The sequence below is a fragment of the Taudactylus pleione genome, unplaced genomic scaffold (genome assembly GCF_031769625.1).
Source record: "Taudactylus pleione unplaced genomic scaffold, aTauple2 ptg000232l, whole genome shotgun sequence".
Taxonomy (NCBI): domain Eukaryota; kingdom Metazoa; phylum Chordata; class Amphibia; order Anura; family Myobatrachidae; genus Taudactylus; species Taudactylus pleione.
In genome coordinates this window covers 170,189-182,840 of record NW_028284634.1, presented here as the reverse complement: position 1 = coordinate 182,840, position 12,652 = coordinate 170,189, and the positions used below count along the sequence as shown (strand labels likewise).

The 12,652-nt window shown below is 44.5% G+C and overlaps 1 protein-coding gene across 2 annotated transcripts in view; it reads right to left on the bottom strand.

The window, feature by feature from the left end:
* The window catches only part of KDM5B (lysine demethylase 5B), a 91,349-nt gene that overhangs the window by 62,005 nt on the left and 16,692 nt on the right, over positions 1-12,652 (bottom strand). For both annotated transcript variants that reach the window (XM_088479423.1, XM_088479424.1), the window contains exons 3-7: positions 12,292-12,414; positions 10,342-10,512; positions 8,227-8,283; positions 6,571-6,696; positions 6,367-6,463 (exon numbers count right to left, since the gene is read on the bottom strand). In XM_088479423.1, the coding sequence (XP_088335549.1) occupies positions 6,367-6,463; positions 6,571-6,696; positions 8,227-8,283; positions 10,342-10,512; positions 12,292-12,414 (574 nt within the window). The remainder of the gene's footprint in view (positions 1-6,366; positions 6,464-6,570; positions 6,697-8,226; positions 8,284-10,341; positions 10,513-12,291; positions 12,415-12,652) is intronic.

Below are 12,652 nucleotides of genomic sequence, written 5' to 3'. Positions count from 1 at the left end.
TCAGGGGCTCTTCTAGCCCCCACTCCGACAGGTGCACCTGACTCCGGCCGGGCACCAAACTAAACTAAGGTGCCTTGGCTCGGGGGCGGGGTATAGGAGAGGGACCTAGTGCAGCCTGGGAGGCTGAAAGCTTAACTCTTTGGTGCCCGATGACTGACGTCACACCTATACCCCAAGGTATCCTGTGGATACCCTATGGACCCTGAAGTAGAAAAAGTGAACAAAGAATCAGACTTGTGAATTTTCCTGGTCCTCTTGACGTAAAGCCGGAGAGGCCTTACCACACAAAAGGAAGCCTCTGGCTGAGAAGATTCCGCAGACTGGAAAGTTGGTAACACAGGGCCTCATTCAGACCCACTCGCGAGCGGCTGTCCGCTCGCAAGTGGGTCGATGGTGTGCACTGCGCATGCGCACGACGGAGGGAGCTCCGTCGTGCGCATGCGCGAGACGCGACGAGCTAATGACTTTCCTTCGCTCGTTGTGTCTAATCAAAGGGGGCGTGTTGTCGATGTTGATTGACAGCACTTCCCCTTTGGTGGGCGTGCCGGGGGCGTGCCTGCGAGACGGAGGCGTTCCCAAGGGAACGCCTACCGTCAGAAGCCGGCCCCACTGACATCACTAGTGATGTCAGTGGGAGTGATTTTGGCTCTGATAGAGCCAAAATCACTCCTGGCCTTGCGGTTGAGAAACTCAACCGCAGGCTTCTGCTCGCAGTGGCGATGGTTGCGATGGTCAAGACCCACAGCTATACGAGCGTCTAGGAGGACGCTCCATATTTATGGAGGTGGGCCCTGATTCAGAGCGAGCGCTCTGGTCAGAGCGTCCGGCTCTGAATCAGGGCCACAATCTCTTGATTTATGTGGAAGCAGGATACCACCTTGGGAAGGTTGCCTAGGCAAGTCCGCAGCACAGCCCTGTCTGAATGGAAAATAAGGAACGGGGAGCGAAAAGATAGGGCGCTCAAAACAGACAGCCTCTGGGCCGACGCAATGGCTAGCAGAAAGTTTACCAAGTGAGCTAGCACAAATCCACCGTCTAACGGCTCAAAGGGAGTAGACTGGAGAGCTCGGAAAACTAAAGACAGGTCCCAGGGAGCCACAGGAGACACGAATAGTGGCTGAATGTGGATAACTCCCTGGAAAAAGATTTACACGTTCAGGAGCAGAGCTATCTGCCTTTGAAAGCGAATGGAAATTTGAAACCTGGACCTTCAAGGACAAGAGTCGGAGGCTCAAATCCGGACCGGTCTGCAGAAAGCAAAAGGATACGGAAAAGGCAGAAAGACCTGGGGTTAAGACCCCTAGCCGTACACAAAGAAAAATAGATATGCCAAACCTGGTGATAGATACGTGCCGAGGAAGGCACGCAGCATTGTCCAAACGACCCTCCTGGAGAATCCTTTTGCTCGTAGGACAGATGTCTCAAGAGCCACCCCGTCAAAGCGAGATGGATCAGATCCGGATGGAAACACGGACCCTGAGACAGTAGATCCGGACGCAGAGGAAGATGCAGTGGTGCGTCGATGAAGAAGCCCAGTAGATCTGCGTACCACACGCGTCAAGGCCAATCCGGGGCCACCAGGATCAAAGTGCCTCCCTCCAGTTTGAACTTGCGGAGAACCTGAGGAATCATTGAGATCGAAGGGAAGACCTAAATCAGAGGGAAGGTCCAAGGAACCGCTAGGGCATCTACCAGGAGAGCTTCTGGATCCCTGGTATGGGAGCAGTATCTCGGTAGCAGATGACTTTAACGAGATGCTATCATGTCGATGTTCAGCAGGCCCCAACGGCGGACTTGTAGTTGGAAGACTTCTCGATGCAGCGCCAACTCGTCTGCATGAATGTCCCGACGACTTCGGAAGTCCGCTTCACATTTCTGAATGCCCGGGATGAAGACTGCGGCAGACCGTGCTGGAAGATGATGCTCCATCAAACGAAGAATTCGTCTGACTTCCTGCATGGCTCCCTGACTGCGAGTGCTGCCCTGGCAGTTTATGTAGGCCACCACAGTTGCACTGTCCGACTGTAACTTCACCGGACGTCCCTGAAGGAAATGCTGTGCCTGACAGAGCCCTGTACAAGGCACAAAGTTCCAAGATGTTGATGGAAAGCTGGTTCTCCTGATGCGTCCCTGAAAGGTTAGGATGACCGGTTACTACCCCCCACAGCTTGCATTAGTGGTAAGTAGGACCCAGTCCTGGATCCAAAGGGACGTCCCTTGTCCAGATGAGAGCACTGGAGCCACCACAGTTGGGAGAGACGTACCTCCTGAGGAAGAATGAGATTCTGTAACTTGAGGTTCTGGCGAGACGTGATCCATCACTTTAGAATGATCCTTTGGAGAGGCCAGGAGTGGAACAGAGACTGTACTCCACCATGTCGAACGTTGAGACCAAAGACCCCAGGATCTGCATGCACGAGTGTATGGACATCTGACGCCGACTGAGAAAGGTGCGTATTCTGGCTTGTAAGGTCAAGAACTTGTCCGGAGGGAGGAAGACACTCTGAGCTCTGGAATCGGACGGAGATAGAGTGGACTTCCTCCAATTGATTATCCATCCATGGGACTGTAGAAGTTCCATTGTCAGATGGATGTGATCTGTGAAAACTGTCGGAGACTGGGCCAAAAGAAGCAAGTCTCCGACAGTTCTGAGTTGTGCTACCATTACCACAATGACCTTCATGAACACACGAGGGGCTTTGGAAAGACCAAAGGGTAACGCCTGCAACTGATAATGGTTGATTTGTATTGCAAACCTGAGGTAGTGTTGATAATTGGCTTGTATAGGAATATGCAAATAGACATACTGGATATCCAACGATGCCATAAAGTCCCCAGGTTCCAAGGCTAGAATGATGGACCAAAGGGACTCCATGCGGAATTTGTGAATATGGGTATCTAGAGGAACGTGCTCATGTGTCTCAAAATGAGGATAGGTCAAAAAGAGTCTGGCTTCTGAACCAGAAACTAATTGACTTAAAAGCCTAACCCTCTGTGGGATGGGTGAACTGGAATAACGACCCCTGAGGCCATGAGTGAGCGAATAGATTCCTTAAGAGCTTTTGCCTTCCCTGGCTGTGTAGGAAGGCAGGTGGAAAAGAACCAGGAAGGCGGATGCTGCCGAAATGTGAGAGCATAGCCCTGAGACACGTCTCTGACCCAGGCGTCTGTCCTTGTCTGTATCCACACTGCCAAAAGCAAAGAAGCCAGCCTCCCACTCAGAGGTTCCCCGGGAGGTGGCCCGCTCCATCATATGGCAGGCTTGTCCGCTGGCTTGGCAGCCGGACGTCTAGTGGACCAGGGTTGCTTACCTCTGGGCTTGGAGCTTTTAGAAACCGAACACTGGCTTCTGGGAAACGGCTGACCTCTGGCTTTTCCCTGCGGACGAAAGGAATGAGAGACGGAAGTCCTAGGTCTAGGAGTGGCAACTGACGGTAAGAAAGTGGACTTTGACTCTGCCAGCATGTTCACCATCTTGTCCAATTCCGGACCGAACAGAACATCTCCTGAATAGGGAAGGGCTTCCAAGGCATTCTTGGATTCCGTGTCGGCCTTCCAGGTGTGCAACCAGAGAAGTCTTCTGGCTGCTACAGCAGAAGCTGAAACCTTAGAAGTCAAAATCCCTGAATCTATGCCCTCTTCAGACAGATAAGAAGCTGCCTCTCTAACATGCGCCAAGGAAACCAGGTCACCTCTGTGCCTGAAGTAAACCCATCCTCTAAAGTGTCTGCCCAGCGGCCGACAGCTTTAGCCACCCAAGCCGATGCAAGGGCAGGACAAGCCAGAGCACCAGCATTAACAAATAGAATTTAAGAAATTTTCTAGCTTCCTATCCCTAGGATCTTTAAGAGATATCATATTAGGAATAGAAAGGAGGGATGGCCTAATTACATGAGTAATATGGGAATCCACAGGGGAAGACACACTTTGAAACTTGAAAGAGCCTACTAGGGTGAGTGCACACCTTCGCTAGGTGGTCTTCTAGCTGCGCAGAAGACGGACATTCTATAACCATTTTGCCTTGGATCTGCTCAGAGTCCTCCACTAGGAGAATGTACTTTATTGCTCTAACAAGAGCCTCTATGTCTACTGGGGACGTAGCCTCCTCTGGGACGGAAGACGTCTCAACGTCAGAGTTAAAGGAAGCACTGGCCATCTGAAGACACTTCAGAGTCTGAAGTATGTGGAAACTCAATGCAATGTAATAGACTAAAAAGATTTGCCTCTGAATAGCAGGAGCAAAGAAGTGCAACATTTTTGTTTGGGGGTGCAAAGGTGGGGAAACCACTCAGAACCCTTGAGTCAGCCCCCCAATTGACAACTGCGTCAAAAAAAAAATCCAGAAAAAAAACGTAACACCCCAAAAAAGTACTTTGAATTTGGGGGCAAAAGCACAAAGTGGGGAATAGTTCGCAAACAAGCGAAATAAGGTTCTGGGGTGCTCTAAGAAGGGGTCAAGTGTTTTTGGGGTTGGAGCTGCTTTTATGGGGGTGGTATTTCACTTTCATTAAAACTGCACCCATTTTCAGGTACTCCAAATTTTGCTGGACTACTTATTTTCTCCAAAAAATACTGCTTTATGCCATTCTTCACCATTTGTGCAAAGACGCTAATTAGAGGCAATTGTACCAACTTAAGTACAACAGTTTTATTAGGGCTAATCGGGCACAACTACATTGATCTCCATTGTTTCTGAATCTTTTTGGGGGTACAGGCTGATGTCCCCGATTCTGACACCACTTTCCGCCTGTTCTGACTTCGCGTGTTGCCATTTTCGCATCCTTTTGGAATTGAATAGGGCGAATAGTGGGGACGCGCACCATTAAGTTTCCACTGCCAAAAGACGCAACGTAGACGAAAAGTCCGGCAGGCGGAACTTTATCGCGGGTGCGAAACTAATTGAATACCGCCCTATGAGGTAAAATAGCTGCTCAGCAGGATCTAACCTGGGGCTTGTTGGCTGCGGAGGGAGAGAGCGCCCCAGGGATGGTGGGAAAGGCTAACAGGGCATTGCCCCCACGCCTGGCTGAACCCCAGGGAACATGGCCACCGCTGCTAAAAAGCAGCTCCCTGTTCCATATTACATCCCTGGTGGTTTAGTGGGAAGCGCGGGAAACCGGGAGCCCACTACCAGCACCGCCGGAGGTCTCCTACGCTGGCGGTAGTAGCCGCGAACATACAGCTCCATGCATTCAGTGAGCCCCCTTACCTTGGTCCCCACTGAGCGCCAGCTGCGGCTTGCAGCTCCGGATGTTCAGTAGTCCGCGACCGAAGTCACTGACCCATTCGCCAGTTGTGCGGTCACCGGCGCTGGAGCGGCAGTCCTATAGGACGCCTTACACTGCTCACTCTAAAAATCTAAGTGAAAAAAAATAAAATAAAGTAAATCAACTGTGGGTGTCCACCTAAAGCAACCACCTATAAACTGGTGCCCAGCTCCTGCCGGCACAAACTCAAACTGAGGTCCAGTGGATGGGAGCGGAGTATAGCGGAGAGGAGTCTGGACTTATGGGTAATTGTCATTATCCATTTGGTGCCCAGATTCTCCTCTCCAGGCTATACCCAATATCATGTCAGTGCCCCCTAGTGGAGAAAGAAGAAAAAGGCTGCACAGTCAGAAGTAAACACAACAGAGAGGACAGTCCCATCAGGAAAGGGTGCTCATCACAGATAGGTAGCTCCTCCCACGGCCCAGAGAGCAAAGCTGACTGCAAGATGTTCCCTGGCATCTAGCTCTCCACAGCGAGGGGTGCTGCAGCTGCAGATGCTGGCCGAGCTCAGTCCACACCGGAGCAGCAGCAGAAAAAAGGTACCGCAAAAGCTAAAGAAACATCCAGTCTGCAGAGACCCCTTAACTAGATGGTCACAGAGGGGCTCAGGAAACCTGGACACAGACCTGAGACTGCAGTGGCAGGACCCCCCCAGACAGACTCCCATAGCAAGGATTGTGGACCTGCATCCCCAGGGGTCTGTCCCATCGAGCCCATATGACATCACATTTGAAGAAAAATAAAACAAGCTAGGTCAGAAAGCCTGACCTACAGTGCCCAGCTAATTTGGACACTTAGAGAAAACTGATTGCTATGAGGAGTCAGGATGCTGTACAGTTTTTTTTCCATACCCCAGTGTTTATCCAGTGTTCCCCATGAATGAAGGAGATCTGGTTTCCGCCAATTGAACGGTTTAGTTTCATCACAAAGACTGAAAATCCCACATGAAGGCCTAGCTCAAATCCTAGCTCAAAGCTTAGAACATGTGTTAGGGTGAAGTTTGTTAAGATATTAGAAAAAAGTTTAACCTACAAGATGGATACATTACAAAACAACTTTAGGCAAAATAAGAGTTTGTCTTATAAATCCTACTTACCATTTTCACATATGGAGGGTGTGGATCCCATCCTGCGACGCAAGGTCCGAGGCCTTAATTCTGATGTTTCTTCTGGTTCAGTTTTAATCTTTATAGCCTTCAAGTTAAGCAAACATTGCCTTTATTACATGTTCAAATCAACAAATTATACAATTTAAATTCAGACGGAGATGAAGAATGCGCTCCTTTAGAACGGTCACTAACCTCAGCTCTCATACGTTTAGCCCGTCTGGCAGGAGTGCAGTTTTCTGAGGGTTGAACAGACTGCCTCTGTGGGATATCATGAGGTTTGTACTCCTTGTCTTTCACATCGGGAGCAAGAGTTGGTTTCTACAAAATAAAATGACTTAAGCTTAATGGAGGAAGAATAAAAGTTGAGGACACAAACAGGCCTATAATAAATGAGCAAATACTGTAAGTAATACAATTTGTGAGCATGTAGGGATTAAACACTTAAAAGGAAAACATGGAAATTGGTGGATGCAGCAAACTAACTTCCCTGCTCCTTGGTATTTTTTTACAGCCATCTAACAAATGTTTAGACATAAATGACATCCTACCTAGCCTGTAAAGAATATTACTCTAATGTTACCTGCACAGATATAACTTTCTGATCCCCACCTTGCTGTTAGTGAGCAGAGACTTTAGATCCTCTCATTATCTGCTACTTCATAATAGTATAAAATGTGCAAGTAGCAGGCTCACAGACAAAGGCTGACTTGTATTTATGTAGTAACTATCAGCATGTTTATTCACTGCTCTGCAGGAGCTGTATCCCAGCAGTGGAGACTGTGCATTTTCCAAAGGTGAAGAAAACTCAATTAGCTCACTGGAAAAAGGTGGGGTGAAAAACAGCTGATCTTTTTTCCTTGACCCTACCACAGTGACAATGTGCAGCTTACCCCACCCACCTCTTCCTTTCTTCACAATTATTTTTATAATATATTCTGCTGAACATGGGCATCTTATTTTTTTACCCACTTGTGATTTCTCCCTCTTCACAGTAATGTGAAGCCTACTTTGAGGTAATAAGAGCAGAACAGATGATAATACAGGAGTGGGAGAAGCATAGAGAGGTTAGCACATGTGGAGAGTAGAATAGACAGCCAACCAGAAGGGCTAAGACATAGGACAGGATAGAGAAAAAGGAGAATGTTCTCTCCAGAAGAGCAGAGGGGAGGAATTTAAAAGGAGGTTACACTGTTACCATGGGGTCCATTGACTACAGTGAAGCACAGATATTAACAGCTATATAACAATCAGTAAACAGTATATGTACAAACAGTGCACAGGTTACATAAGATATTCCAAGAAACAGCACAAAGAGGGAGCAGGTACAAGATTTGTCAGCAGTTGTGACAATCCTTATGCAAGACACCCTACTGGTGTGTAAAACATGGGGGCAAGTACCTCAGTGATTAGTTAATTTTTCAGGGTTGAGTTTCCTGCAAGTCATTGCACTGCAGAATTGCTAGGGAAATTTAGGGGTTGGATTTACAGAAGGTAGAATAGTATAACTAAGTAGGGAGGGAATACTGGAGAAAATAGCTAACTGTTGGGTTGAGTGTATGTAGTTCATATTTTCATATTATACTTAAAAGTATAGCTTGCATTATAAAGATATATAGCAATGGTCACACATTTTATAATTACCAATTAAATAGAGGTTGACAGGCATAGTATTTGCAGGGCTTCGATTATAGAAGTCTCAGGCACAATACCACTGCCTCAGTCTCAGCTGAAACTAGCACCACTATTTATAAGATAGCACAAGTGCATACAGAATGGAAAAAGAAGAAGAAAGAGCGCTAAAACTAGAGAGCTTACAATTCATGCACTCCATAACAAAATAGTACATACCTTATCTAGGGATGTATTTTCCATGAAATTGAGTAGTTTAGTGCATGTTTCAGGAGCCTGTTGTGCAGAAATTAAAAAGTTATTTCACTGTAATAAAATATTCATTTCAAATTGTAAGATTGTACCTAAAAATACAAAGATCGAACGTACACAAACACTTTGTACAGTGAATGAAATTCTTAAAAATTCCATACATTTAACAATATTAGACAGTACACCAAACATACATCTCCTCACACAAACATACATACATATTTCACATACTAGCTGAAGTACCAGGCGTTGCCCGGGTTTTAATCTTCAAGTTATTAAGTTAGGCATCCCAGACCAATTGCCACCCCTCTGAGGTTTTCATACAAATCCATTCAGTGGAAGGTGCAGAACAGGCTCGCTAGGTCAAAGTTCTGCCCAGTGTACACCAACAGGAGGTTTGACTGGGACCCTAACCCCCCCTAAACCCTGGCCAGGATCCAACAGGACCACCTTGCGTTGGTTTTATCCTAAACAGTGTAGGGGTGCCCAAATGCATAACTGGACAAAGAGACCAATTAATTTTATATATAAAAAAGGTACGTGGTGTGGCTATTAAAACAAAAAAACTACTAAAAGGGAGTGGGAGAACATTGACCTTAGACTATCCCAAAAAAGTTTTGCAAGTTACACCCCTCTCGCACAGATAGTTTGCTGTCACACAGCATTTGAAAAAGTTGTGTTTTTCATGTGCGTCATAAAAACGCATAGTTCAAAAGTAGAGCAACGTGTTACCTTAAAATTTTTATTTAAAATTGAACAAAATGCCCATGAGTCTTTCCATATGTTAACTGAGGCAGATTGTATGTCACGTGCACGTGTGTTTGAGTTGCACAAAAGACTTAGTGATAGTCGTGGGGATGTCGAAGATGAACGTCCTGGAAGGCTTTGCACATCAAAAACAAAATTAAAATGTGGATAAAGTTTAGAAAATTGTTCAAATTGACCATCGACTCAGAATACGAACGATGATTCAACATTACTACAAAAATGTTCTAGCAACTTTGCCAGAAAGAATCAGTTGTGAAAAAATGGTTTCATCCTCCATGAGGACAAGGCAACCACACAACTCACAACGCAGTTTTTGGCCGAGAAAGATTACAGTGCTAGAACTCCCTCCATGCTTGCCAAACCTAGCAGCGTGTGACTGCTTTCTTTTCCCTAAAGTCAAATCTGTTCTCAAGGGAACCAGTTTTGCATCAGATACTGATGTAAAGAAGAAAATGACGGAGCTGTTGAGACAGCTGATAATGAGCTAAGAGCACAGCTTTGACCAATGGAATATATCTATATAGCTATATCATTACATGGATAATGTAACTAAACCACATCGTACATCGCATCATCCCATCTGATGCGTGGCACATCAGATGGGACAATGTGACCGCACATTTCATTAAACTAAGAATTGTGTGTATACGCTATACAATAGTCATGCAGAATGGTCACAGTTACCATGATTGCACGACAAATAGTGTAGTGTGTACCTAGCTTAAGGATCATGAAAGAGTAGCAAGTAGTGGTAGCATTTAGATGGAGAAGCTTCTGCATACTTTGCTACATTGTACTTACCTAAAGTGGGAAGATATTGAGCTTAGTCCCTACCATGTGGTTAGAAAAAAAACAAGAGAGCATTACTCTGAAGCCAGGACTGCAAATAGAAGTAACGGAGTAAAGAACGCTGATGAGATTACAGGAGTGGCCATAGGAGATGAATAAAACAACTATGGACAAAACCGGCAGGCTGGTGGGGCAAACAGAGCTAAACACTACCCCACATCCCTGCAACAAGCTATAACAACCTTTGCCATGGTGTCGTGTCAGAGGTATATCATAATCAACAAGATTAACAGGATTGCTTTAGAAGGCGGCATAAGATGATTAGGAGGCAAAATATTTGGTACACTAACACATTGTGCAAACTTTGGGAACATTAAAAAAAAAATATATATATATATATATAAAAACACATTTACTGACCAAGTCAGTGAAAAATGACATTTTGCCATTTTCTATTCTATATAGTGCTAATGTAAAAATATGGTTGTGTATAAAACATACTATACTTTATAATGACAAACTCACCAGCAAGCTAGCTCCAGTCTGGAACAAGTTGTAGGGGTAAAGTATTCTCTCATAATGGCCTCGGATGTGGGACCCAACAGCTTTACCAGGCGAGAAACCCATTTTTGTAGCTATCTTGGTCCATTTTCTATCTCTGCAGACCACATCAAAGCCACCTCCTTCAGCCACCAACTTCAGTGAAAGAGAAAATGCAATATAAAAAAAGAAAAAAAAAAAGTCAAATGGAAAAAGCAATGCCATAAAAGTTAAGATACACTTTTGCCAACCACACATGGATTAATATTAGCAACTTGATTTATCAGATAATTTCCAAAAAAGCTAGAAAGCTGGTCAGCAGATGACTTTCCTTCTATACTGTAGCTGGATACAAACTATACGACTATCGTCTGATATATTGTTCCAACGCGATTGGAACAATATATCGTATACATCGTTTAGTGTGTACACTGGATGCGATGTTCCTGACTGCTGTTCATTGAATCATCCCATCTGCTGTGTTGCACATCAGATGGGATGATTCAATGAATGATAAACTTGAAAGCCTGGGACCGGATTCTAAGACAGTTAAATGGATAAGAACTTGGTTGCAGAATAGGAAACAGTTGTAGTAAATGGAGTACAGTCTCAGGAGGGAAATGTTACCAGTGGAGTACCCCAAGGTTCTGTACTTGGACCAGTGCTTTTTAATATCTTTGTTGGTGACATTGCAAATGATATTAAAGGGAAAGTATGCTTTTTTTTCCAGAAGAGACAAAAATATGCAACAGGGTAGACATACCTGGAGGGGTAAGAAAAATGGAGGATCTAGGTAGTCTAGATGAATAGTCAAGAACATAAAAATTACAGTTTAATGCTAAAATATGCAAAATCATGCACTTGGGTCTCAAGAACCCAAAAGCTAAATATAGTATTAAGGAAAGGGATCTATTTCAGGTGACTTAATAATGGCACTGTACAGGTCATTGGCACAGCCTCATCTAGAATATGGTGTTCAGTTCGGGAGGCCATATCTCCAGAAGGATATAAATACATTAGAGACTGTACAAAGAAGAGCAACTAAAATGATGCATGGCCTACATCACAAAGCTTACCAGGAAAGACTAAGATCTTAATATGTATAGCCTGGAGCAGAGAAGGGAAAGGGGGGACATGATAGAAACTTCCAAATATATCATGGGTTTTAACAAGGTGCAGGAGGAAGAAATTCTTCAAAAGAAGAAGAGGGGAGGTAGCTATGCTAAAACACAAGGACATGCACTGAAACTGGAGGGAGGTAGATTCAAAGGAAATTTGAAGAAAAATTACTTCACAGAAAGGGTAGTAGATTAGTGGAATAGCCTCCCATCAGAGGTGGCAGAATCTAAAACAGTAGAGCAATTTAAACATGCTTGGGATAAGCATAAGAATATCCTTAGAAAGAAGAGGATCACATAGGGTTGAGATTATGAGAAAAAAAAAAAGGGCAGACTAGATTGGCCAAGTGGTACTTATCTGCCGTCAAATTCTATGTTTCTAATGACGCAGTATAGTAGCACATGGAACATATAGTGATACATTGCGCCATCGTGCGGTGAATCATGCAGTGTGTAGCACTGGGTTGCGCCATCCTCAGCTTTAGTGGTCATCTACCAACTACACCAATAGACCTTCCTACTAAGCGGTGAAGTAGCCAGACTGGAGACATGCACATTTGACTAATTGAAAACAATCTGATTCATCGGCCACATTTGTGCCATGTGTGAAGATTGGCCTGTGTGGCACCACCATTATACATGACAAACTGATGACAGTCATTTTGGACTAGCTCCTCTCTTATAAAGATAAACACAAAGAAAATATGATTACCAAAATAACTGTCAATAAAATAAATGACTTTTTTAAATAAGGGGGGGTAAAACTTTAAGGAGAAAAAAATAATTTGGTGAGTGGAAGAGGGGTATTAATTCCAACCTTGTTTAGCTGAAACAAGTCCAATATTTTCCGTTCGACATGAGGTATTTTCAGAGTACATCCCTGCAGTTCCCAGAATTTGGCAATCTGATCCAAAAAGTTCAACTTAACCCTTGTCTGAGCCTGAGGAAACAGAATTAGGAAGAGGTCATGCAACTTATTTTTCACATAGCTTTAGTTGGAACATTAGGCCAAAAAATGATGTCATGTACAGAAATATGGAAAAAGATTGTATAATTTATAGTGTACTTCATATGCTAAGAATATAAATACATAGTCACTTTTTTGTGCTCCCTGCTTTATATGCTAACCAGTAATTTCTTACAACCTACAAATAGATTTCAATATCAGTTCATGAAGT